The following is a 26,776-nucleotide window of genomic DNA, read 5'->3' as shown; positions in this document are numbered from 1 at the left end:
GTTTTCTGATTTAGTGTTGAGTGTGGAAGTGACGGGTTCCTACACTTTTCACTGGAAGTTTTGATTTTGATTTGTTTTACGCTGCTTTTACTGTGAAATGCCTATCGTCACATCCGTATCACGTGACTTAGATAATAACAAATAGATCCCAACTAAGCTTTATTCTCTGTCACATATCTAAGAACACTTAATCAGATGCATAATAGATTGTTTATGGGCGTGTTAATACAAACCTATTTGGTGTAAGAGAGTGGTTTAGACGCAGTCATTTCTTTCAATTCAGTCTCTGCCCGGAAGTAATCAGTGTTTACAACCCCTCCATTAAAATCACTGGTCCACGTCGGGGGTAGGCTAAATCGCCGTTGCAAGTCACTATGGATGTTGTTTTGTAACTAAATATTGAAACGGCTATAATCCTTGGGGAAATAAGGGAGAAACTATTTAAGAGACATATAAATTCATGCAAAATCGTTTGGAAAATGTCAAACTGTGGTACTTACCAGACTCAAATAGCATCTATTATGGACGTCCTCGCTAAGGCAGCGGTGGCCGAAATCAGTAAAGTGGTTGAGGATGCCGTCGTCGTTTTACGTTTAGAAACGTGCCAACGACAGAACGAAATCGAAGCCTTGAAGAGAAATTTGGAAGTTGTTTCCAACGAGCTGCGTGCAACACGAAGAGCTCTTGTGCGAGAATGTATCAATGGGCGATCGGTAGATTTCCAAGTACGCGATCAACCTGTCATCCACCGAGGTTAGTTCGCCATCAGTGCAATATGTTCGCCTGTTTAAAGTATAACCTTTTCCTCCTATTCGGTTGCTGTATTGCTAACATAACACGGACTCGGGATAACTTTATTTCGAGTGCACAGTTTTCTTTTAGCAGTCTACTCTAAGCATTTGAAGTCTAATTTTGTGAGGAGAGAGGACTTTGTGTTTAGTTGTTACACACCTGTGATTAAAAACGAAAGCTGCAAGTTAGCAGCATTGTAGATAGTGCAGTGCAGAGATCAGTGTTCGACCCTCCCAAGGCCACAGGAATTGATTGAAAGTCTTATGAGGAACTCAGGCTAATATATGCTGACTACTATTCTCTTCTCTTGCAGATTGTGGGCGGAAAGGTGTGAGCGTAGAGGAGAGCAAGTGTGTTGAGATGGAGTGCCATAGCGAAGGACCGACTGAGGAGGAGAAAAACGCCTCATTCAGGGTGACGGTGAAGGTCGAGAGAGAGGATGAACGTGGAAACCAGGGGACTCGTGACAACACAGCAGCTGGAGCAATGGGGAACAGCAAGCGTGTGACAGGTGAAGAACGTAGTCACAGCTGGCCAGCCGATGAGGACACTAACAATGACGATGCAAACATGCGTACTATGGATGACCCCTCACCCCCTCAGACTCGCACCGACGCCCTCCTGGTGTCCGTCTCCACGGCGACCACAACGGCTGTGCTGCCGGCTCCTCCTCATCAGAGACCACGTCTGCGAAGATGGTGGCCACACAAGATGCTCTCACTCCCGCACCTGAACACACAAGCAAACACACACTCTCACACACATCCTCCACCGGCAGCGCTGCCCTCAGAGAAAACTTCCGGGATGCCCAGGGGCGTCCTCTCTGGCCCTGGTGTCAGGGGGTTTCTGGGGGGTCTGTGGGGTCACTACAGGTCGCGGGGGAGTCAGAGGTCCCAGAGGTCATTGCAGCAGCAGCCGTGGGCACGCGGCAAGCGTCGCTTCCCGTGTGGGTACTGTGAGAAGAGCTTCGACCGGCTGAGCCATCTGGACCGGCACCGGCGCATTCACACGGGAGAACGTCCCTACGGCTGCTCGGTCTGCGGGCGCCGCTTCACCCAGAAGAGCAGCCTGAAGGGGCACCTGCGCACACACAGAGGTCAGTTGTAGAGGTTGAAAGGTCAGTGTGTGAGCGTGTGTGTGTTTATGCCAGTGTGTGGTCAGGGTGTCCCTGGCCTACACTAGAGCCCGACTAATAAATCGGTGTGCTGATATTATCAGCAAATATAAGCTATTTTCTAATCTATCAGTATCAGTGGGGGTAAGCAACCCCCCCACCCCCCCCCCCCCCCCCCCCCCACAAATTGGAATTGGCCTATAAGCAGAAATTGTGGGGGTGGGGGGTCCTCATTTTGGTCAATTTATCCTCACTTTTCGACACAACTTCCTCCTTTTCAGAGTCTGGTTGGTGGTCATCCTATTTTTGCGCCTTTATAGTACACATGTAGCCTCCACTTCCCCTTTAAAATCCAAATTATGATCATCAACTGCTCTTCTCAATATATTTCTGCACAGAACCGCTCTCATGAAACAGAAAAAATACATGTAGGCATTCCTTCTATTCTGTAGCTGGGTCGTGGTTGCAGCACAGTTGAAGCCGCGTCTGGGACGTGGTTAGGGCAGAGGCACTGTGGCTGCTGTAACCTGTTAACATGGGTGCCGAAATGAAAACCAACACGCAACGGAGCTGAACAGCAGGCAGTGTGTTCAAGCTGCTAGTCATATGAGAGTATGGACATTATCTTACATTTTGCAATTGTCCTTTCCAATCACACAAAATATTTCATTGTTTAATGCTGTTGACGGTAAAAACCCCATCATAAAGCATAAAGTACATGGTGGTGTTTATCACAGATCTAAGAACAAAGACCTGACGCTATTCAGAATAATTATTTCAGATACTAGATAGTTAGGCCTATTTAAATGTCCCACCTTGATCAGAACTTTTAAATATTAAAGAACATTTTTGCGTTGTGTTGAATGAATACTGGACGATTTATTTATTGGTTTTTGAAATCCTCAAATATCGCAATCTGTATTGATCTTTAGAATCCCATAGGGGTCGAGCTCTAATCTACACAGAGAATTCACATGTATTCATGAAATTCTTGATTGCTGCTGTCCAGCTCACCTTCACTTGTTGAATGGTCTATGTGTTACATTGGCTATTGACACATATACAGTATCTAATACGTTAAAGGTGCCATGTGTAATGTCTGCCAAAAATCAATTCATACTCCACATTCCATAAAAGATGGGGGCAGTATACCTCCAGAAAGTGAGTTGGTCTACCCTAGAGTAACAACCAAGAAACGTGTATTGCAGTTTGGCTGGCGGTTATGTTGCCCGCATGCCGTCTCCCATGGCCGAAACTGGTATTATGACACCTGTCGGGCTGTGGCTAGTTCTGCTAATTCAGGTTGATATCTCTGCAGCACTATACCTTGTCATTTTTTTAATGACATCATCACCCTTATTTCTTCTCATTATTTTGATGTGTGTAGCTCATTTTTTGGATATTCTTACCTCAATTCTTACACATGGCACCTTTAAAGCCTCCTGCTGTTAATCTAATAGCCTCATTCAGATTCACTCATTCAGACTCACTCATCAGTCTAATCTAATAGACTGGTTCATATCCTTAATCAGTGGCTTAAAACCACTTATCATTCTCAAAATAGCACCATACTTCTGCAGTAGTATGAATAGAAACAGAAAGATTGGTGAGTGATTGGTTGTTATGTCTATTGCTGTTTCTCTGTAGGTTTCTCCGTGGATGTGTCGGACAGCACTCCTGTCCTGGAGCGCCGGCTTTCTGAGGAAGACTGGGACTCCCAGTACGCAACCCCAGCGGAGAACAGCACACACCTGCCCACACAGTCCGAGGACAACACAGATGCCACACTCACGGGAGACAGCCACATGCTTTTCACACACACCCACGAACGCGACGCGCATCTCACTGAGACGGCCCGAGTTGAGACACATAAGCCTCGGCAGCAGCCACACGGGAGGACTCAACTTGGGGGACAGGTCGAGAGGCCGAGAGGGGCGGCGGAGATGCAGCTCACACACACTCAGGACGGTGACCCGCATCACCTCACCCAGTCAGATGATCTTAACGTTAATGACTTACTTAACCATGAGGCTAACTTGCATCGCCGCGCTCACACGCAGCATCTGACGCACATCCAGGACTCAACTACGACTACCTCTGCTCTCACACACGCTCAGGACTCGACCTCTGTGCTCACACACACTCAGGACTCGACCTCTGCGCTCACACACACTCAGGAGCCTGTGGGGTTTGGAGAGCTGCAGCTGGAGCTGAAGGCTGAGCGGGAGGAGGAGGAGGAGGAGGAGGAGGAGGAGGATCAGAGCATCCACCAGGGGGCAGTAGAGTGTGCGTACAGAATAGGAGACCTGGGGCAGATGGAGGAGTCTGGGGTATCAGAACTGGAGTTTGGGGCAGTAGAGGAGAGTGACCCCCAAATGTGGGCAAATAGAGGGGTTGAATCATACTGTGCAAATTCGAATGGGCCAGAGGCAGTTGTGTCCATGCAGCTGGGCCTGCCATCAGTACCGCCCTCCTGGCCCGACCCAGGAAGTCCCGCACACATCAAGCAAGAAGAGGAAGCCTGTCCCCTGACACACCCGCTTTTGGACTCGCTGGCCAATCCCGAGGCTTCCATCGCTACACGCGCCACAGCTCAACAGGACGCTATGTCACCACTACACACGCACACCTTTGTTGTGAGAGCAGCCGGAGACCTGGAGGGGAGCCCGACCCACCAATCAGTCCCACCCTCGTCGTCGCTGGCAACTGATCAGGTGTCGCCGTCATTGCTGTCGTCTCCTCGGGACAAGCGTCGCTTCCCGTGCACGCACTGCGGCAAGAGCTTCGACCGGCTGAGCCACCTGGACCGGCACCAGCGCATCCACACGGGAGAACGTCCCTACGGCTGCCCCCTCTGCGGGCGCCGCTTCACCCAGAAGAGCAGCCTGAAGGGGCACCAGCGCACACACACGGGGGAGAGGCCCTACCGCTGCCCCAGCTGCTCACTCGCCTTCGCCACCTCCAGCGCACGCAACCGCCACCAGTGTGCCCCGCCTGGAAACAGGCTGGCTTACGCCTGGTGAAGAGTGTTCCCCGCAGAGAAACAGACAGGCATACACTGAGTGAATGATATGCCAAACTTTTCAACAGACTGGCATACGCCTGGTGAATAGTGTTCTCTGACGACAAACAGGCTGGCATACGCCTGGTAAATAATGTGCCCAGTTCTGCAACAAACTGGCATACGCCTGGTGAATAGTGTTCTCCGACGAGAAACAGGCTGGCATACACCTGGTGTATAGTGTGCCCTGTCAAGCAAGAGCATACCCCTGGGACCAACCCTGCAGAGATGGGGCCGAGTCCAGTCAGCCACCCCATATTCAGCCCTTATTTTGTTGTTTGTTAGGGGTGTCTGCAGTGGTTATTGTTGCATTCTGCAAATGATCCATTTGGAACACATGCACCTGTGGCCTGGCCGGGCATGTCCGTCTATTAAGTACATGGGTAAGTGACAAACCTGGGTAAGGAAACTCAGAGGAAGTGGTACGTTTACCTAATAGAAAAGCCCTATGGCTTCCTTCTCCCAACAGAATAAAGCCAATGAGCTCTTCTTTTAGGAGACTTACTACTCTCTGAGTCAACTTAAGGCCTTGGCAGTCTTCTGCGCACCCAGCTGTGCACGCTGAAAATACACACTGTGATCCCTAGATGTATTTGATTTTCGAACGTGTTTCAGCAAACAAAGTGAACGCACGTATGTCAGCGATTAGCCCTGTTCTTGGCAAGTGAATTTATTTTTCCAGCCACTACAAGAGAGAGTTCATATTGTCTCCTTAGTTTATTTGTGGTTATAGTTTGAATAGGCTGCTTGATTAGATTAGCAGTTTTATTGATGTAAGATCACAAGAGTTGGTGCTTCTTGGTAAATCTTGGTGCTTATGCCATTTATTGAACACAGCAAGAACACTGATATGCACTGGGTTTGGGTACTTACTGTATACTAACTAACTTGTACTAACTGGTTGAATTACATAGACGTTTCTAAACAGGGTACTTACAAGACATTTGTAGAATCTCAAGACGTTCAGTCAATGATTCAAGGATTATGGCTGTTTCTCAAAGTCAAGGTGGGATCCTTCAAGGCTGCTATTTGAAGGATGTTACGCCATCGAGTCCCGCCAAAGTACTGTTCCAATGTCAAGCATCCATCTAGTCCGTCAAGTCTATCCTCAGCGTGCTTGGAATAACCACAACCTGTGTGCACATTTATGGAGGATTTAAAATTTGTACTACACAAGGCAGTTCACTATGTATTTAAATGTAAACATTGTCTTATCGTCGCCATGTAAAGTAGCATAAATTAAATCTGGGCTCAGGTCAGTTTGACAACTTTGAATTCACACAGTAATTGTGTAAAGAAGGCATTTAGGAAGGGTATTTAAACTGTTTCCAATGAGGGCAATCTTGAGCTAATTAGTACTCTTTTCTCTTTACGATTTTGCTTAATGGTTGCTGCTCTGTGATTTATTTTAGCAAATTATGTATAATTTAATTTATTGATGTGGGAGAAAGACAGCGCCGTTAATTGTTTCTCAAAAAGAAGCGGGCAGGAGACTGCACACTCGCTAGTCTGTTCCATTTGTTCCATGTGTTATCTGAATGCTAAGAAAAGCCTTGCCTCGTCTTTTAAGAATTTGACTCGGAAGGACTCAATTCTACCAAGCAAGAATCCTCAAGGATCCTTGACTTTGAGAAACAGCATATGTATCTCATATTTTTGCTTCCAACCACGGCACACGGAACAAAGAATACAGAATAGCCTGTTGCTGCCTGTTACACAGACAAAAACATCTGGATGGAATATACAAAAGGACAGAGCCCACTAGGCTGACAAAACAGTGAAGTTCTGTCAGTGTTGTTGCTTCTCCTGGAGCAGGGTTCTGCTCATTCGTTGTCCACACGCCGTCAGTGTGCTCTTGATGCTTTGTAGAGGCATGTGGCACCCACTGAATGCTGCGCAGATGGTCACACGCACAGCTCGCACCACAGGCTCAGGGTTATGCCAATGCCTTTACCCAGGTTTGTCACCACTTATACCTCTGATTCAATCAGATACCTATGTCATTGGGATAATATTTTCAATTTTATGTCCTGGCAAAGGATGTAAAGGTGCGTGTGTGTGTGTCTGTCTGTCTCTTTGGAGGGAGAATTAAAGTTTTGTGTGTGTGTGTGTCTCTTTAGAGGGAGAATTAAAGTTGTGTGTCTAGTTGAATTTAAGGACAAAACATATCTGGGATGACCACAGTAAATACTTCCAGGTTCTGTAAAGTTTATACATTTCTAAATGTACTCTTCTGTGTCAGTGACACTAGGAGACTGTAACAGATGACTGTGGCAAGCTGCTGTAAGAAGCAGGCTGGAAACCTCTTTAAAGATGTTCTTTTATTTAACAGTGCCAAGAAGGCTGAATTGACTGTTCCATCATACTGTAATTTGCCTTGTCAAGTCTTAATAAAGTCATTGTTTGTGTTGATGTTGCTCTTTTCATCTCTGCCCTGTTGTACTCACAACCTCAAAAAGACGAGCTAAGTGAGGGTGAGAGGGTTTATTCTTTATGGGAAGGTAACATCTATCTGTAACAAAGAACTAGATGCATGTGAGAAAAGGACAGTCTATGTTGTTTTGATTCAGATTATGTTTGTGTAAAATAGGGATCATTACATGTCACACTACCCAGCATTCAGAAATGTTCCCACTCTGGTCAAGCTAGTTCTAGCAGCCCACCAGGCTGGACCAAGGCTGTTAGTAACCATCTTGTGCTCTAGTTTTATAATCATGTTTTACCTTAAGGAGTTACATTTTAGCTAAGCATGCACAATATTATCAGTGTGACATAGACATCTGCAGAAGAAATTTAAAAAAATCTTTAAGGCATAAGAAATGTATTATCTGCATCGTATATGAACATTTCTGGCAGATAAATCAGCAAGACTATATCAGCTACTAAAGATCTGTTCAGATATGATGAGACCTACTTTTGTTTTGAAAATGTCATGTAAAATTGCATATTTTACATCTACACCAAGTTGAAATGATATTTCTTTGTTATCATGAGTGAATATCCATTTCTTATGCATTTAGGGTAGAATGAAAGGAAATGTACCTGTATCTGCAAAAGGTCATCCCAATAACAGGAAATGGTTCATTCTTAAATCAACATCATGGAAGAATGTAATACATTGAATGCCATTTATATATTAGTCCCCAGTTTGTCATAAAATGACAAAATGGATCATGATCCTCCCCGATCAACAACGTTACATAATGTGATATCAAGCATTCCAGGTGTGCATTAATTGGCAATGTTAGAGATTTATTTCTCCATATTATAAGTCATTGTACCATCAAAATGAGTTTGAAGCCTTTATTTTAAAGTAAAAATATGGCATAGTGTTTTACTTGTGCTTTAAAGGAAATAAAAAGAGGTGTATATTAGCATCTGCATTCTGCCAAAATGAGTTTGAAAAGCCTTATCTTCACATTACATATTTATTGCTACATTGATTCTACTTCAAGTGAAAGTTTTGTAGCGGGTGTGGTGGAGCAGAGGTAACGTTATCAACTAACAATCGGTCAATCCAGGTTTGATTCCTGCTGTGCCGCTTCAAGTGTCTGCTAAATATCAGTCAACAGTCAACATCCTGAGGATATGTGTGTATTTGTTTGTTTGTTTGTGCGCAAGCTGTGCTCAGTAAATCTGAGCAACCAAACAAAATAAAAGGACAAACAAACACACACACACACACACACACACATACAGTAAACACTCAGATGGCTGTGTTCCCGCTGTGTAGCCTCTTCTGGTGCCTTGTGAGGTGGCCATGCTGGGTGAAGGTCCGGCCGCACACAGAGCACTGGTAGGGCCTCTCTCCTGTGTGGACGCGCTGGTGCTTTTTCAGGCTGGACGCATTGGTGAAGCGCTGGTTGCAATGATAGCAGGCTAAGGGCCTGTCGTCGAGTCCTTGGGCCGTGTTCCTGTTGTGAGGCCTCTCGTGGTGCCTCCTCTGGTGCCGGGTGAGGCTGGTGTGCTGGTTGAAGGTCTGCCCGCACGCCGAGCACTGGTAGGGCCTCTCTCCTGTGTGGATGCGCTGGTGTGTCTTCATGTTGGACGGGTGGGTGAAGCATTTCCCGCAGTAGCAGCAGGCGAAGGGTTTGTGGCCGCTGTGCAGGACCTTGTGCTGCTGCAGGTTGGCACGCATCTTGAACCTCTTGCCGCAGACGTCGCAGCCAAACTGTCTGACGTCCGAATGGGAGATCTCGTGACGCTTCAGCGCTGCCTTCTGCCAGAAGCTCTTGGGGCAGGACGAGCAGCGGAGGAGATGTGGCGACACCGATGCCAGTGTTGGCGTTTCGGCGGTCGCCGTGGCTTCAGTTGTTGTGACGACAAAGAGACAGGGGGCCAGTGTGAGAGAGGAAGAGGGAGTTTCAGTGGATGCGCTGGAGGACAATGGCAGCAGTAAATCAGGGGGAGAGGAGAATGCTGGGATTGGAGAAGGGCATGATGGGACTGCATGACGTTTTTGATCTTCCTCCTCCTCCTGCTCATCCTTCAGCTCCAGCTCCCCAAATCCCACAGGCTCCTGAGTGTGTGTGAGCCCAGAGTCCTGAGAGTGTGTATGTGTGAAAGGAGAAGTAGAGTCTCCATGGGCGTACTCCACACTCTGCCCGTCCTCCTCTCTTTTGATTGGGCCTACGGCTGCAGGAAGCAAAGCATTACTGTGCCTGGCTGCAGGGGCATTAAGCTGATCAGCCCAGTCGGGTCCCAGATGTGGTTCAGTGGAGGTATCTGACTGGCCTGGGTTGGCCTGGGACGTCTCCTGGGTTCCATGTTCATCCCCTCCTTCAACTTTAATAATCAGCTGCATAACAGCCTCTTGTGCTTGCGAGTCCACCAAGGTGCTGCACTCTACTGCCTCTGTGGATGAACAGAACATGTAGAATCTGGTAATATAAGTGAATCAGTATATCAAAGTCATGCAAACTTTAGTTTGGGGGATGGGCGAATACTTTGTGAAGCCTTTGTAACTTCTTCCTGATTGGGCCTAAAAAGAGCCGAAGTTTCGAAACATCTAAAGACAATTCCGCCAGTATAGCCTAGGAAAATAAGTCCCGACAGGACAAACAGCTAGCCTAGAGTAGCCTACCGCCGACGCAAAGCAGACTTGACTTCCACAAACTATGAACAGTGAACTTTAGACAGCATATCAAAAAGAAGATTATTGCAATGCCCAAGAATTCAAAATGTTAGACCGCTTCTTTATCCAAGTCCTCACCTTGTTCAGAGACCTGAACAGCGACTGACCGCCGAGGAGGTGTATCGTTAACGTTGCTCCATTCCAAATATGCTGTCTTGGCTCTCGACTCGCCTGTCAGACTGCGGACTTTGGTTCGCACGCTTTCTAATTCACTTTGTCTCATGAGACCCACCTCCAGCATCACTTCAGCAAACCCGTTGTCTATGACTTTACAGATCTCCGCGACTGCTGTTTTGGACAGAATCGCCATCACTGATGCGACCTGCTCCTGAAGAAGCTCAGCGTTTAGCATCTTAACCTTCCACAGATCTTTTCTTTAGAGTAAAATTGGTGTGTAAGAGATCAGAAAGTGTCCTCCTTAGAAAACCCACACCACAAAAGTGGCTACAGTCAGTAAATTCAGTAAATAATCAAAGCGTAGGCCTATTTGACAAATATTTCTTCTGCATCTGCATAACCTAAGCGCTTAAAATCAGTTTCTATACTGCCACATACTGGGCTGGTGTAGGCCTACAGTTTGGATAGGGGCTTTTTTATGAGGCAGCTGTAGCTTGGAATAAACTAAATTTATGAGCATTCCAGGAAACATTCCAGACACAATGATGACCTCATAATAGGGAGTCCAGCAAAGTTGGTCAATTAAAACACATGGGATAAGGGATCATACAGTAGGTTTTTTACACTGATGAGCCCAAAAACATGACTTCATTCCAGTAGCCTATGTCATGCTAGAGTCTACTACCTGCCTGACATAAAAATATCCTGATACATGTTTTTCTTTACTGGCAACCATTATTGATCTTAAAATGTGATAAAGAGGATATGGGTAAGTAGCAATGCTTGAAAATGCCAGTTGTGTCACTTGCCATCACATAGGCCATTATATAGTCTACACTAAGTAGAATCAGTAAGCAACTCATTAGTCTGTGTTCAGCGAACCATGCATGGGCATATGCTTCCTGCTTTAGAGACCTGACTATAAAACCATCAGTGTATGGGCTATTTGCTCTTTATATATCCATCTGCTTATCAACTAATGTTAGCTATAGACAGACTATTCATTTGCTTATTCTAACTTGTTGTATATGAAATTTCTCACTGATGGCCATGATTTACCTAAATTTTGTGGCCTATTCATCTTTACTTTGTCCCTGCCAGTCAGGCTCATGCTTATGAACCACTGGTATGTCATAGAGGACATTTTTGGCCTTATCAGTGTAAAAGAAAATGCAGTTAAAACCCATTCTCCCCAATGCTCAACTTTGCTGGACTCCCTCTTATGAGGTGATCACTGTGTCTGGAATGTTCATAAATTCAGTTATAAAAATAACTGTAAATATTGTTCTAGGTCCTATTGCATTTAAAGTGGATTTTTCAAGAAAAATCACTAGGCTACTCACTAGCCTACTATCTTGCTTCATGTCCCTTCATTTGTCAAAAATGTTTTTTTAACCTGACATATACACTTTAAACTAACTACTAGGCTATATTGGATATTTTGGCCTACGGTAGGCCTAGAGCAAAATGAACACGTGGGAAACGTTTTTTTTCTGTAGGCCTATGCCATTATAGGCCTATATAATAACAATAGCCAGATGAATACATTGTTTAATTTGAAGAGTTGGTGCTCAGTGATTAAGTAGCTCAACAGACAGGCAGTAGCCTAGGCCTATACCACAAATAACAGGGGTGTCAAAGACACAGCCTGGGATCCAGATGCGGCCCAGCCAGCAGCAGGCCCCAGATGTTAAAAAATAGATATTCACATCCAGTTGCCATAAACTATCTATGTGTAATAACGTCACCTTACACAAACACACACACACACACACACAACATTGTCAAAAAATTACTTATGCCATTATTTTAGGAAGGTGACGATAAGCAATATCTCCATGATATGAAATTACTTAAACCTCAGACTACAACCATCCTCAGGAAGGAAGATGCAGAAAAAGAAAAATGTTTGCTGCACTGACAATTACATTAAGTTGTTGGTGTAGGCTAGTCCTATACTCTCTGACAACAAGACTGACGGAAGGTAAGGTATTTCAAAGAGCAGTATATGACAGCAGTACATGATAATGTTTGCTCAAGTGTAATAAAGGAGTATGTCACCAACCAGGACTTTTTGATAGGTTTAATTTGATGACCATGTTCATGTGATATTTAAGTAATACAACAATGAAAACACACGTGAGGAACATAACAGGTGTGTAAACACAAACCCTTCCTGTTCCCTTGTATTGGTTGTCACGTAAGTTTTAGTTTGATTCATCTTTGTTAATGTGTTATTATAAACAATGAAAGCACATATACACGTGTGTAACACAAACACTTCATGGTTCCTTGTATTGGATCACGTTGGTTTTAAAACAATAATATGACTTGAGCATCTATCCCAATGCTAAGACATAAGTGTGCATCTACTATGAATGGACACAATATGTGATAAAACATAAAAGAAAATGGTTACACCCTGAATTCATATAGCCTACAACAATGACTGACAAAAAATAAAAATAAAAAAGAATTAAATGTAAAATAGAGCTATTTGTTACATTTCATGTGAATTATTATAGGAAGTATCAAGGAGAAAAGGGTTTATAGTACAGCGGCTAAGCACCGGAATCGTTCAGTTTTTGCAGAAAACATGAAACTTGGCACAGTTATACTACTACCCCTAGTGATCAAAAATTGAAATGGACCCCAACTCATAGTGCCCCCTAGTGGCCGCCATCTTGAATTCAAATATGGCTACCATTCTTAACAGAATTGTTGATTCAACTTCAAAATTAAACAAGATAAAAAAAGTCTTTTAAGTTCTAACACTCAATTTTTAGGGTCAAGGAAGCTATTGACATGATTTCCAAACAAACTTGATGTTGGCCATTTTGAAATCCAATATGGTGGATACCAAATGTGAAAATATAGACCATCTCTATTGTTATGCATGATAGAAATATCATTCAAAAACAATTTCAAAGTTTGAACAATCATTTTATCACATGACAACCTTAATAATATACAAGGCATCAAGTATAATCTGGTAAGATTCCAATATGGCCACTATGTGTAAGAAAATAAGCCAATTATTCTATATTTTGGTTAATTGAAGTAACTACCTACATCATCAATAAATTCTTATTCTACATTATTCTCTTTCTGAGCAAACCTTAACTCTTACTATACACTGCTCAAAAAATTATACACTTTAAAAAATAAAACACATCAGATCTCAATGGGGAAAAACATCACACTGGATATCTACATTACATTACATTTGGCTGACACATTTTTAGCCAAAGCGACTTACAACCTGGCAATTTAAAAAGGTAGAGTACAATAGGGAGAAGTGCATCAGTGAGTGCTGTTTTTATATAGTCAAGTCAGATGGTAAGTGCTAGAATTAGCTAGTTGTAAGTAGTGCTATGAGAGGAGATATTCTCTGAAGAGCTGGGTCTTCAGGAGTTTTTTGAAGATGGAGAGGGATGTCCCTGCTCTAGTAGCGCATTCTACCAATGAGGAACAACAGATGAAAAAAGCTGGGATTGACCTGAGCGTACCGGTGGCAGAGCTAGACAATGTTTGTCTGAAGAGCGCAACGGTCAGGGGGGACCAAGGGGTCATCGGGTGGAAAGAACAGATAAAGCTGTGTGTCATCTGCATAGCAGTGGTATGAAAAGCTGTGCGAATGGATAATCTGTCCCAAAGAAGTGGTGTGGATAGCAAAGAGAAGGGGGCCCAGTGCTGAGCCCAGGGGGACCCCTAAGGTGCAGACAGCTGTCCAAGCCATGATTCGTTAAACGAACATCCTGTGAGGTAGGATTCAAACTGATATGGACTGGGTAATATAACAAAAGGATGCCACTTTGTTATTTGGGACTGAATTCAAAGACCCCCGAAAATCTAAGTGGAAAAAATGACGCGGCAAGCTCGTCCATTTTGCTTGAATATCAGCACAGCAACTCATGATGGTACTCAGTAGTTCATATGGCCCTGACATGCTTGATGGTATCGGGGCATGCTCCTAATGAAACGGCAGATGATGTCCTGGGGGATCTGCTCCCAGATGTGGACATGGCCATCACTGAGCTCCCTGAGAGTCGTTGGTGCAACCTGTTAGATGGACCAAAATATAATCTCCCAGCATGTGTTTAATCGGATTTAAGTCAGGGGAGTGTGGGGGGACAGTCAATGGTATCAATGCCTTCATCCTCCAAGAACTGCCTGCACATTCTCACTACATGTGTCCAGCCATTGCTGTGCACCAGGAGGAACAGGCCCACTGCACCAATACAGGGTCAGACAATGGGTCTGAAGTTTTCATCCTGATGCCTAAGAGCAGTGAGGGTGCAGTTGTCTTGCCCGTAGAGGTGTGTGCGTCCTTCCAAGGATATCCCTCCCCAGACCGTCACTGGCCCACCACCAAACCAGTCATGCTGAATGATGTTGCAGGCAGCATTACATTCTCCAAGACATTTTCAGACGTGTGCTCAGGGTGAACCTGGTCTTTTTTGTGAAAAGCACAGGGCGTCAATGGCGAACCTGCCAATTTTGTATTCTATGGCAAATGCCAATTGAGCTGCACGGTGCTGGGCAGTGAGCATAGGTCCTTCCAGAGGCCATCGGGCCCTCAGGCCACCTTCATGAAGTCTGACATTGTGGTCAGAGACATTCACACCAGCGGCCTGGAGGAGGTCATTTTGTAGGGCTCTGACAGGGCTCCTACTGTTTGTTGTTGCACAAAGGAGCAGATACTGGTGCTGCTGCTGGGTTAAGGACCCTCTACCATCCTGCCCAGCTCTCCTAGAGCAACTGTCTCCTGGAATCTCCTACATGCTTTTGAGACTGCGCTGGGAGACACAGCAATCCTTCTGGCAATGGAACGTATTAGTGTGCCATTCTGGAGGAGTTGAACTACCTGTACAACGTTTGTAGGCTCCAGGTACTGGCTTATGCTGACCCTAGCCAAATGTGAAACTAGAGAAAAATCAGTCAAGGAGGATAAAGATGAATAATTGTATAATTTGCCACCACCTCTAAAACCATTCCTGTTTTTACAGACCTATCTCCCTTCTTCCTTTCTTGTCAAAGTTTTTGGAGAAAGTGGTCTTCAAGCAAGTCTTGGACTTACTATATCAGAACAACCTGCTAGACCCTATGCAGTCTGTTTTGTAGAGTCATTCTACTGAAACTGCTTTTATGTCTGTGACTGAAGCATCGAGAGTAGCTAAGTCTTCATCTAAGTTGCTAAGTCATTAGTGTTCATTCTACTAGACTTATCTGCAGCCTTCGATACTGTTAACCATGACATTCTCCTTTCTACACTATCTGAACTGGGATGTCTAGGAAAGTCCTTGACTGGTTTAAATCCTACCCTAAAGGGCACATGACTTCATCACAGGTGTGCCTCAGGGATCAGTATTAGGGCCCCTACTTTTCTCTATTTACACACTTCCTTGGGTGAGACCATTCGCTCCCATGAATTTGATTATCACTGCTATGCGGACGATACTCAACTTTACCTGTCTTGAGCTTTTGGTGTTTCCACCACAAAGCACACCCAAGGATTGGGCGCTGAACGCACTAGCCAGTGTCCTAAAAGTGCTGGTTCACTGACTAGCATGAGCCCTAATGGGTCAGGAGGGAGCTAAACTCATAAGGTATTACATATTTAAATTAGCTTCATTGACAGGCATAATAATTTTATGGGATGCAAAATGTTAAACTACAATAAAACAAAATGGATCTTTTCAAACAATCACTATGAGCATTTTCAAACAATCACTATGAGCATAAGCACTTTAGCATATGCTAATTGGCCCCATCCACCTCAATTGGATTAGGCTGTAGGACAGTAGGATGTGTTGGACTGGTTATGTACTAATTTATCTAACTTTGACTGGGTGTATGTACTAATTTATCTAACTCTAGGATAGAAGACAAAAAAACTAATTTCCCAAAAGGCAGCATATGTTTCTTTAAGAGACTTGACAGACGCTAGCATCCATGGGTTTTTAGCCCCCTTGCTAGCATGCCAACCTCTAGGGGGCCAATTAGAAGGATTGAGCCTAGGCAAGTGCAGGGTTTAGTCACACAGTCGAAACTTCACACATAGCCTAAACGCACCCCAGTTTTTGACTCAGTGTCAGAATGTATGGCTACTTCCTTAAAATCCAACATGTCTGCCATTTTAATTATGCATGATTGTCTCATTATGTATTTCATAATGCTGAAAGATGGCTATAGACACGTCATATTATGTGTTAAAAGCAGCATAGCATTATAAATGTAGAAAAAAGGGCATATTTTGGTGGCCATATTTGAAGTCAAGATAGGGGCCACTAGGGGGCGCTATGTGTTGGGGTCCATTTCAATTTTTGATCACTTGGGGTAGTACTATACCTGTACCAAGTTTCGTGCTTTCTGCAAAAACTGAACGATTCAGGTAAAAATCTGGCCTTAGCCGCTGTACTAAAACAAAACCAATGTGATCCATTCACTCTGATTTTTTTTAGTTTGATTCATCTTTGTTAATGTGTTATTAGTAATAAAACAATGAAAGCACGCATGAGGAACATACACGTGTGTAACACAACACTTCCTTGTTCCTTATATTGGATGTCACGTTGGATTTACAGAAAACAATAATATGACCTGAGCATCTATTGGAAATGCTACAGAATAGACACAATATACAATTACTGATAAAAAACATAAAAGAAAATGGTTACCACCCTGTATTCACATAGCCTTTAACAGTAATGATGAAGATAAAAAAGCTATTTGTTACTTTGTGAATTAGTAAGTATCAAGGAGAAAGGAGTTTAGTCACTAGTCAGAAAAAAACCCCACCAGGAATGTTCACAACCTGATGTTTTTTTAGAAGGCTGACCCTCTTTGATGACATGAATACTAATGAAATAACCTTGCGATTTCAGTTCCACAAGCATACAGTTATTTGTGGCATTTACAAAGGTGATTAATTAAGCCTGCTTTTGTAGAATGGTCAACAGATTTGTTGTGTGAACATTTAGCGGTTGTGAACAGTTGAGGGGACATTGTCACTATACCCGCTGGTCAATAAGAAAATCCACGTCTCATACCGATGTCATTTTGTTTTATTTTCTTTTGATTGATGGAACACTGTGAAAACTACAAACAGTAAACAAACAAACAAACAGACAGTTTTATACAAACAAAAAACACATAATCTGTAAAACCAAGTACAAAATTATTAAAAGTGTTTGCCTGGTAACCAGCAGTTGTTTGTGGGAGATTCAAAACGTTTCTGTAACTCAAGTCCATCCCTAGGACTAGCATTTCAATATTTACTTATTTAAAGGTAGGCCTAGACTAATCATGGGTCATGTGACAACTCAGTTGAGACAAAGCATGACAAGATCATGACGTTTACATACACAAAAATATTATATTTCAATTATACAGCGCCAGGCATCTCTGTGGAAAAAATCCCAACAACAATAATGAGCAAAACACATGCACGTGCAGATTGCTGATTTCATGGTGGACTATGACTTGCACAGAGTTAATAATTAACTGCACATTATAAAAACGTCTCACAGACAACGGTCTCCAGCAAACCCATCTCAGGTGTCCATGATGATGAAGATTTCTCTATCTGCGCTGCTGCTGCTGCTGCTCTGCTCTCTGTGTGGGGCACACAGCCTGGCTGAGGGTGGAGATGATGTCCCAGAGTCCAATAACTACCAGCGTCCTCCACAGAGCCTGGCTGAGGGCGGAGATGTGCAGGAGTCCAGCAGCCTGCAGCAGGATGGTGGAGCAGTAGAGGGAAACATGAGATATGGCGACAACTCCTGCCAACTATTCATTGGTCTGAGGGATGAAGTCCGTGAACTGAGAGAGACTGTGTCCACCCTCCGGAGCCAACTACAAGAGCAAAAGAGGAAAGGTAAAGCAGCAACAGTGCATAGTGCAGGATGCATGAGGAGGAGAGTGCAACTAGTGCGGAACTACACAAGGGAGTTTTCTAACAATGACATCCATTATCTACACCTCTACTGTAATAACTGCCAATAGTGTGTGAACCATGTCATTTTTATTCCAGAACAAGTAGCGTTTGGTGCCTCACTGGGTCCTTATGGACAACAGGGTCCATATAACACTGAGATTACTCTGGTTTATAAGGATGTGTTTGTCAACGCTGGGAATGCGTACAACCCAACAACAGGTACATGTACATGTGTTAGCAGCTGCATCAATTTGTTTAAATGGGGGGTTGATCATAGAGTTATGTTTTGTATCTTGGCTTACACTGTTCTGTTGGTCCAGGTATCTTCACTGCACCAGTGAGAGGTGTCTACTACTTCAGCTTCTCTGGTCACCATAGCTCATCCAGGTCCATGGGACTCAGACTATTCAAGAACGGTCAGCAAATGGTGACGGTGTACAACCATGCTGCAGGTAACCGCCCAGAGACTGCAACAAATGGAATGACCCTACAGCTAGAGACGGGCGACCACGTGTATATGCGGCTTAGGGCAAACACATGGCTTTTTGATAATGAAAATGACCACAGCACTTTCATTGGCCATTTGCTGTTTCCACTGTAAGATGATGTTCTGTCTGTCCTAGTGGAGCTAGCACACTCAACACAACACAGGTTACATTGCTAAATGTGTTTTAGAGCAATGAGATGGAAATGTCAATACTTTCATAGGACACACACACACACACACACACACACACACACACACACACACACAAACACACGCACATATGAGCTATTGAAGGTTTCCTCACTCACAATTATGACCTAACATAAAAGTATGAGTATGTATACGTTCAGTTGTAAAATTGTTAAGATTTTTTTTATAAATGTATTTTCATGTTTCTGAGGGAACTGAATTCTGAATAATGGGTTTTTTTTGCATTGCTTATATTTTATGTTGTTATATGCAGTCCTCCCTAATCAGTCTAATTGTCAATTGAGTGTATGTTATTCAATGTTATATGATTATGCTATTATATCACAAACATATATTTTATGTTTATATAATTTGAGTTTATAAAATCCTGTAAAGTGTAAAGACAATAACATTACTAGAATTGAATCTGAGATTCTCCAAAATATCAAATAAAAATGTAAACACAGAAGTGACTACAGTATGTGACTATGATCAACAGATGTCACATGACCATCTTACAGTAAATTGCATTCTATTTTTTTGTCATAGCCATAGCTGTTGAATATGAACACAGAATGGGTACCATACCTAATATTTAGTTTTATCACTAAGAGTGTGACTCTTCAGCTGAGAGCAGGAGCAGCCGTGGCCTACTGGTTAGCGATTCGGGCTTGTAACCAAAAGGTTGCCGGTTCGATCCCTGAACCAGTATGGAAAATGTGGGCGGGGGAAGTGGTTAAGCACTGCTCTCCCACATCCATAACTGAAGTGCCCTTGACCAAGGCACCTAACCCGTCACTGCTCCCCGAGCGCCACTGTAGCAAGGCTCACTGTTTTTTTCTCATTTGTAAGGCTTTTGTTTTTAAGTCAGCAAGTTCCATGGCCATGTCACATGATCCATAACGTTTTATAGGAAACGTTTATGCTACACATACAGTGTTTATGCGACAATGTCCAAAGTGTCTATGCAAACCTTTAATGGTGCGTTATGGATGTGACGTTATGGACATAATGTCAATTTACAAGACTGGAGACTTTATTTGACCTCAAAGCTAATAAACGTCTGTTCTGGTGCCATAATAATGCCTCTGTCTGTTCTGGTGGCAACACATTCACCTTAGTGTTTACAATTGATGTTTCAGAGATTATTAGGCTTATCAAAACCACAGAAAGGCCTCAGCATTAGCAAAACAAAACATAATATTAAAATACCTCCATTGATTGACATTGCCTATTTTCCATTAACCTGACTCTCCCCAGATGAATTTCGTTCCGCCTAGCTCCACTCATCCATCTGGGATCGATCCATTGGAGAGGTGTTTCAGAAGGCTGGGCCTTATCAAAAATCCTTGCATATGTTTGGATAAGCCACTTGTCTGTCATCTATTGACGTGCTACTTCAACCACTCACATCGAAGCCAACCCGTGACGCTGAGAACAGTCTCACAGTCGCTTCTACGCTACGTCACATCTATGAAACTGATTGGCTCTACCATAAAATCCAAAAAAATGTTCCCTGGTATTTCAGTAACCCGGAATCATTGACCAAAATTGATGACAGTATAAGAAAAAAACATATTTCTTTTTTATATCTGATTCTTTCTGTGGATCTTAATGGGCACTGAGGAAGCAATAATTTCATTGCAAGGTCAGCTGTTCAGACCCTGAAGGGATTTCTTTTTTTGTTCATTGGTTTTTGTGAGAGTGTTTCTACTTACCTCAATAAGAAAAATAAATTAAAAGCCTATGTTAAGTACAAATATGTCTCATGAAGGCCTAAACAGAGCCCAGCCAAAAACTCCAATAACATTTTGATCAACTTTGAGGGACAGCTATGATGCAGGATCATCCAGACCAAACATGACGATTTTGCTACATATGATACTATTTATGTACCAGCATGCACAATTTGAGCCTCCTACTTGGTTTAGTTCTTCACTATGGGCTTGTGAATTTTTACAAAAAAAGAGGCCGAACAAAATCGATACCCCCCTCCCCCCGGCACCCAGGCGATCCGGACGGGAGACCAGGCCTACAAAAGACCCCAACTTTGTTTACACCTAGCGAAAAGTGCTGTGTACAAAGGCAGGTGCTGAGGACCTAGCTGCATAGTAGCCTAAGACATGTCCTGGGACCTCTGTCTTACAAGTGTCAATTAGTTATTAAGTGTTAGACAATACCTCACTTGGATATTTTGATATTGTTCCCAGTTAGTCGAATTCGGTCTTGAACACTTTGTATTTTTGTACCTCATTCAGAAGTGTTCTAAAGCACCGCTCAAAAAGGGACATGTTGTAGTTGATAACGGTCTGAGACCTATCACTGGTCTGTGTTATACCCTATCCTGCCACCTTGTGTTATGTTCTTGCATTACGTATTACACCCAGAATGCTGTTGGAATATTCTTTCAATAAAGATGGCTGCCTAGTACGTTCGTGAATAGTACTGTGTGCTGCAATAGGCTATGTTGAACAGCCTCATTTGAAAATACCAAACATCTCTCTCTCTCTCTTTCTCTAGAATAGAATAAACAGAATACAATAGTTTGTCGTTTTATATGGCATTAGCCTACACAAGACCATTTTCAGAAAGACTCTACAGACTCAGGTGAAGGTTTTACAAAGACAGGCACCTGTTTGGTGAGCTGCAAGTTTACCCTGATGGATTTCTCATTGAGATTTTTATTATTGATTATTTCGTAATAAAATATCAAGGCAAGACTTGACTATTTGTGTTTTTGTGCCGAACTAGGCTATTTGTATAGGCAAACGTGCATTTTTTGGAACGAGCTTTCGCTGTTTTCAAGAGCAAGTCAATTCAGTAAAATAAAACTAACGGGTCATTATAACGGGTATTTACGGTATTTCAGTGTCCTCCACGCCACAGTCCACGCCCACCCCTCCATCACACGGAAGTTACCGTGGTGCAACAAAATGAACAGCTGTGCGAAGTGTTATCTCCCTCCGCTTTATTGTTTACATTTCTTAATTGTTTACTCACACGTTTTCCCGGGGTGCTGAATGTTATGTGGCATTAAATAGTTATTGGCTGAAATTTTAAGCTGGAAATAGTGCCACTGGAGCCTTTGAATTAGTCAAAATGCCGAACCGTGAGACCCTTGAAACTCAAATCGCGTCTGTGATGGAGATCTTGGCAAAAACTGCAGTAGCAGAAATATGTAAAGTTGTAGACAGTGGTTGCTTGGAATTTAGGGTAGAAATGTGTCGCAGACAAAAGGAGATTGAAGCTCTGCGAAAGAAAGTCCGCTGTCTGACATCAACTCGAGAATCGTGGTTGGGTTTGGTTCCTCCACAGCGGCGCACAGTTGGGGTTCAGGTCGACACGGAACAAGGTAGGCCGTGAGTAGATGGTTGAAATGTTACCAATTAAACACTTTAGCTTGTCTTTCAATCCAAATGCACGCAGTACAATCTTTGTTTTCTCCTGAAACGCAAATTGTGTGTGTGTGTGAGAGCGAGAGCAAGTCAGCCTACACATGTAGGCCTATGTGTTTGTTACAAATTTATAAAAGGTCCTTGGTAAATTAACAGAATCACAAGTTCCTGTTTACTTTCTTGTTTGGTTGTGTTTTGATGTTTTGCATGTGTGTGCACTCTGTATGCTTAGCTGGTCTTGTGATTTTATTAATGGTATCAGTAGGCTATTATGTTGGTATTAGTATGTATTTACCTGCCTTACTAAAGCCACTCTAAAGTATCTTCACACACATGGCGAGAACAGAAAGTAACCCTGCAATATGTCCCCCCATCCAACCCTTCAGGTGTAGCTGAGAACCAGGGAGTGGCACGGGTGCCGTGTCAGGGTGAACCCAAAAGCAGAGCTGCTCCTGGGCTGACCGTGAAGGTTGAGCAAAGGCAGGGGCATACTGCCCAGGACACTGTCGGTCAGCAGAGTCCTGGAGAGGAATTTGCAGTGGATTTCTCTGTGTCCGAGGTGGACTTTCCTTTGTGGGCGCCTGACATGTCAGGTTCAGGTGGTCCAGACTGCGAGCTCGGCGAGGCCTCTTTCAGTGCTCCAACACAGTCACCCGGCCAAACAGATTCCTCCACTGACCCGCACCCTGGTGTCAGAGTGGACGCTGATCCTCAGTTCAGTCCATCACCTTTAGAGAAACCCAGCTGCGGTGTCCTCCCCGCCGCGTTGGCGGCACCTATCAAGATGGAGCACAGAAACCAGTGTGTGTCCACCTCTAGATCAGGCAAAGCTGAAACAACCGGCCAAGATGGACACACAGGCACCTGGCGTTCACACGCAGCTGAGGAGGACGATGGGAAACATGAGACACTCGCTCGTGCGGACAGCGGCCAGCAGGGGGAGCGCAGGGGGCAGGGTGAGGGCACTGACTGGGGTGCTGGGGGGAGACTGTTCCTGTGTTCCGGCTGTGGACAGGGCTTCCCCTGCTACCAGCAGCTCCAGGCTCACAGACAACAGCACGCTGGAGAGAGGGGCACCAAATGTGGCATGACACCTGTCAATGGAGCTGTCCAGAGAGCCAGTGCTGACAAACAGCCCAAGTGCACAGGTGAGTGACATCATATGAGAGCAGCGACAGCAAGAGAGTGACATCATATGAGACCATGTACACACAAAACATGCAAGAGGAATACATCTAGATATTACGTACACTGCAAAACTGGCCCTTCAAATGTAGCACAAATTATAACAAATCTAAGCATACTTAAAACAAGCAAATGTGGCTGCCAATGTGTTAACCAAAATTATCTTTCTTGATGAAGACATCTTAAAATAAGACAGGCTGACCATTAAATTAAGCTGGGCTAGTCAGGGTAGTACTGCAGTAGCCAGTAAGGTTGTGGGTTTAATTTCCCGGCTGCCACAGTTGTGCCCTTGAGCATGGCACTTTACCCTAAATTGCTCCTTTTGTGGCCCTTGTAATAATTGACATAAGTTGCTTTGGATAAAAGCATCAGCCAAATGAATAAATAATAATAATAAAAAAAATAATAATAATATCTGAGAAAGTAAAAGTATGTAAGTCTCTTTATTCTAGAAACAATACCAACTACATATTTGGTTGGAATACATGGTTTACACTTAGTTACCGGTAGATAAGCAGTTATTGCATTGTAAAGATTGATGCAAATTCCAAAAGGCCAAGTCTATATGAATGTTTTACTATTTAACTAAGTACCCTGTAAAGCTGTATTTGTAACCTTTCTCAATAAGTTCAGTTACTGTATAAATTCATTTTTTACTACTTTTAAACCACTTTTTGTCCCCTACAGAAGATGAAGATTGGAATTGTGAGGTTGAGAGAAAACTCCAGCTAGAGCTTCAGCGTTTACAGGACTCCTTTTCCACACAAGACACGGAACAGCAGGACCGACACTCACATCTCACACACTCTCAGGACTCGACCTCTGCTCTCACACACTCTCAGGACTCGACCTCTGTGCTTACGCACACTCAGGAGCCTGTGGGGTTTGGAGAGCTGCAGCTGGAGCTGAAGGCTGAGCGGGAGGAGGAGGAGGAGGATCAGAGCCTCCACCAGGGGGCAGTAGAGTGTGCGTACAGAACAGGAGACCTGGGGCAGATGGAGGAGTCTGAATTTGGACTGGGTCTTCAGGGAGAAGCTTCTGGAAGCAGACCACTACACCTGGGTCTGAAACACCCAGCATGGTATTGTGCAGACTCCCTAAAGGAAGGTGCTGCGTTCGCGTCCCCCTGGAATGGCGGGGGAGGGGCAGGGGCAGGTGTAGACCCTCCCCAGCAGAGGATGCTCACAGAGAGGCCAAGCTTGAGTGGGAGGGGCCTCGTCCCCACAATCCCACAAGAGCTTGCTGCAGCTTCAACTCGGTCGAGAGAGTCGGTGTTCTCTTCCGGCTCCTGCCTTGCCAGTGCCGTGCCTTCTCTTAGCCACTCCTTCCCATCCTCCTCTTCTTACTCCTCTTCCTCCTTCTCTTCTTCCTCAGTGGTTCACAGGCGTCTCCTCGCCACGACGGCAGGAGCCGCGGCAAACGCGGAGCCTTCCCAGCGCCTCTTTCGCTGCCCGTCTTGCCCGAAGAGTTTCGGCCGCGCCACAGACCTGGAGCGCCACCGGCGCATCCACACGGGCGAGCGTCCGTTCGGCTGCGGCGTGTGCGGCAAGCGCTTCAGCCTGCGCTGCAACCTGGTGACGCACGAGCGTGTGCACAGTGGCAGCAAGCCCTTCGCCTGCCGCCACTGTGGTAAGCGCTTCGCCCAGGCGTCCAACATGAAGGCGCACCAGCGCATCCACACGGGAGAGAGGCCCTTCCACTGCCGGCTCTGCAGCCGCAGCTTCACGCAGCTCAGCAGCCTCAAGACCCACCAGAGACTGCACAGCAGGGCCACCACCAGCCAGTACTGAACACACGACAGGGATAAAAACTACAACATATTTATTTCATACCCATTTTACTGCTGTTTTGAGTTGTGCTTTTTGAGTTCAGTGTACTTCTGAAAGAAAGAAAGAAAGAAAGATAGAGAAACTGGTCTAATCTTTACTGGTCTAATAAAAAGACAAAAAAAAGACAAAATCAAGAAGATGAAGCGCCATGCACAGTTGCTTAAAGCTTGTTACAGGGATTACACCAATGAAGCTTTTTGTCATGAGTTTCTAGGAGTAATCTTTGTGGGTTTAGGGAGCTGCTACAAAACAAACATGACACAGTTCTTAAGGAATTCTGCCTAGATTCTTCATATACTTTGTAGCTAAGGAATATGTACCTCCATTGCCTGCATTAGCTTCTAATGGCCTGTGATTACTGCTTAGGTGAGATATAGAATGAAGAGGAAAGTGCAAAGTCTAACTAAAGCCAATATAATAAGTAGGCCAAATCAGCTGAGTCAGCTCAATTTAATAACTAGGCCAAATCAGCTGAGTCAACTCAATATAATAACTAGGCCAAATCAGCTGAGTCAGCTCAATGCTCCCACATGCCACATGATGTGCTGCTGTTCATGTGCGAGAATTGCTTGTTGACAGACTTTGCACTTTGCCAGCCATTTAAATCAGGGTCTATTATGGTAAAAAAGCAAGTACTATGAGACATGAAGTGTGATGGACCAGGAACGGGACAAAAACGGAAGAAACCTTTATTTGGAAAGTTCGAGAACACAATGGCGTGATATAATAGACCTCTGAAGTTCGCCTACAAAAAATACCCCAAAAAATCTTTGCCCATATAAGGAGTGTTAAGTGAAGCTGGCAAGTTGTACTGCAAGCAAAAATCTTAGTTTGTCATCTTAATGTACCGAAGTTCACAGTACCCACTCGAAGGCAGAGGACAAAAGTGTGTAAAGCAAAATGTCTGCAATCCAGACTTCTTCGTCCCCACTAGAGTTTCACAGGTGCAATAATTTAAAATCCCCATGTTATTTCCCCATAGCAATAGGAAAAATCACAAGATACCGGATCTCCTTATATGGGCAAAGATGGCAGCTTTTTTGTAGGCAAGCTTCAGAGGTCTATTTTAAAATGTGTAAATTCCATCACAAATTCCTCAACAAATTTGACACTTGGTTTGCCAGTGATGGTGCTGTAGTGTCCATATCCATTTTTGGCTTAAGACTGTTGTCAAAAATATTTCCTATATCTTTGTGGAGGTATATTCACCTGAATTTGACACCATTTTTAGGAGGAAGAGAAAATAAAAGTTGGGTGTTGTTTCCCTTCTTACTGACTTTTGTTTCTGTGTAGAAGAGTGAGTCTTCATTAATACATTCTTCAAAGCTATATTTGTGAACTTTTCCGTTTACTGTGTTGAGGGTGGACAACTTTCCATTCATTTCAATTAGGCCTACTGAAGTTTAATCGGTGTTAAATCTATTAGTGTTTTTTCCTACACAATAACTGACAAGTGGGCTACCCAAAGTCTGAACACTTCTAGAAGACAATTATATATTCACTATTTAGTTTATATAGGGCTTATGTATGTACT

At 44.0% G+C, this 26,776-nt stretch overlaps 4 protein-coding genes across 5 annotated transcripts; 3 read left to right on the top strand and 1 right to left on the bottom strand.

Moving 5' to 3' along the window:
* The first annotated feature begins 356 nt into the window (after nt 1-356).
* LOC143134471 (uncharacterized) lies at nt 357-7,377 on the top strand. Its single transcript, XM_076294879.1, has 3 exons — nt 357-753; nt 1,106-1,888; nt 3,554-7,377. The coding sequence occupies exons 1-3, from the start codon at nt 480-482 to the stop codon at nt 4,927-4,929; spliced, it is 2,433 nt and encodes an 810-aa protein (XP_076150994.1). The 5' UTR covers nt 357-479; the 3' UTR covers nt 4,930-7,377.
* An 83-nt stretch (nt 7,378-7,460) lies between these two features.
* Nucleotides 7,461-10,601, bottom strand: LOC143134472 (uncharacterized). Of its 2 annotated transcripts, none has more exons than XM_076294880.1 (2): nt 10,180-10,601; nt 7,461-9,821 (listed from the first exon to the last, which is right to left on the bottom strand). In XM_076294880.1, the coding sequence occupies exons 1-2, from the start codon at nt 10,451-10,453 to the stop codon at nt 8,674-8,676; spliced, it is 1,422 nt and encodes a 473-aa protein (XP_076150995.1). In that variant the 5' UTR covers nt 10,454-10,601; the 3' UTR covers nt 7,461-8,673. The 2 variants fall into 2 exon arrangements, with proteins under 2 accessions (XP_076150995.1, XP_076150997.1); XM_076294882.1 differs by having other exon boundaries at nt 7,461-9,847; nt 10,180-10,267.
* Nucleotides 10,602-17,787: 7,186 nt separating this feature from the next.
* Nucleotides 17,788-18,758, top strand: LOC143133491 (complement C1q-like protein 2). Its single transcript, XM_076293253.1, has 3 exons — nt 17,788-18,097; nt 18,254-18,376; nt 18,478-18,758. Exons 1-3 carry the CDS (start codon nt 17,788-17,790, stop codon nt 18,756-18,758), a joined length of 714 nt encoding a protein of 237 aa, XP_076149368.1.
* A 2,999-nt stretch (nt 18,759-21,757) lies between these two features.
* On the top strand, nt 21,758-25,957 carry LOC143134441 (uncharacterized). The gene is made up of 3 exons (XM_076294849.1): nt 21,758-22,185; nt 22,615-23,376; nt 24,101-25,957. Exons 1-3 carry the CDS (start codon nt 21,933-21,935, stop codon nt 25,201-25,203), a joined length of 2,118 nt encoding a protein of 705 aa, XP_076150964.1. The 5' UTR covers nt 21,758-21,932; the 3' UTR covers nt 25,204-25,957.
* The last annotated feature ends 819 nt before the right edge of the window (nt 25,958-26,776 follow it).

The sequence above is a fragment of the Alosa pseudoharengus genome, unplaced genomic scaffold, assembly GCF_046254945.1.
Source record: "Alosa pseudoharengus isolate Yale_2024_CS ecotype anadromous, Long Island Sound unplaced genomic scaffold, YU_APseudo_1.1 YU_APseudo_1.1_scf_2, whole genome shotgun sequence".
Classification (NCBI taxonomy): domain Eukaryota; kingdom Metazoa; phylum Chordata; class Actinopteri; order Clupeiformes; family Clupeidae; genus Alosa; species Alosa pseudoharengus.
The sequence above is the reverse complement of the archived record's forward strand: the minus strand, read 5'-3'. Positions and strand labels throughout refer to the sequence as shown.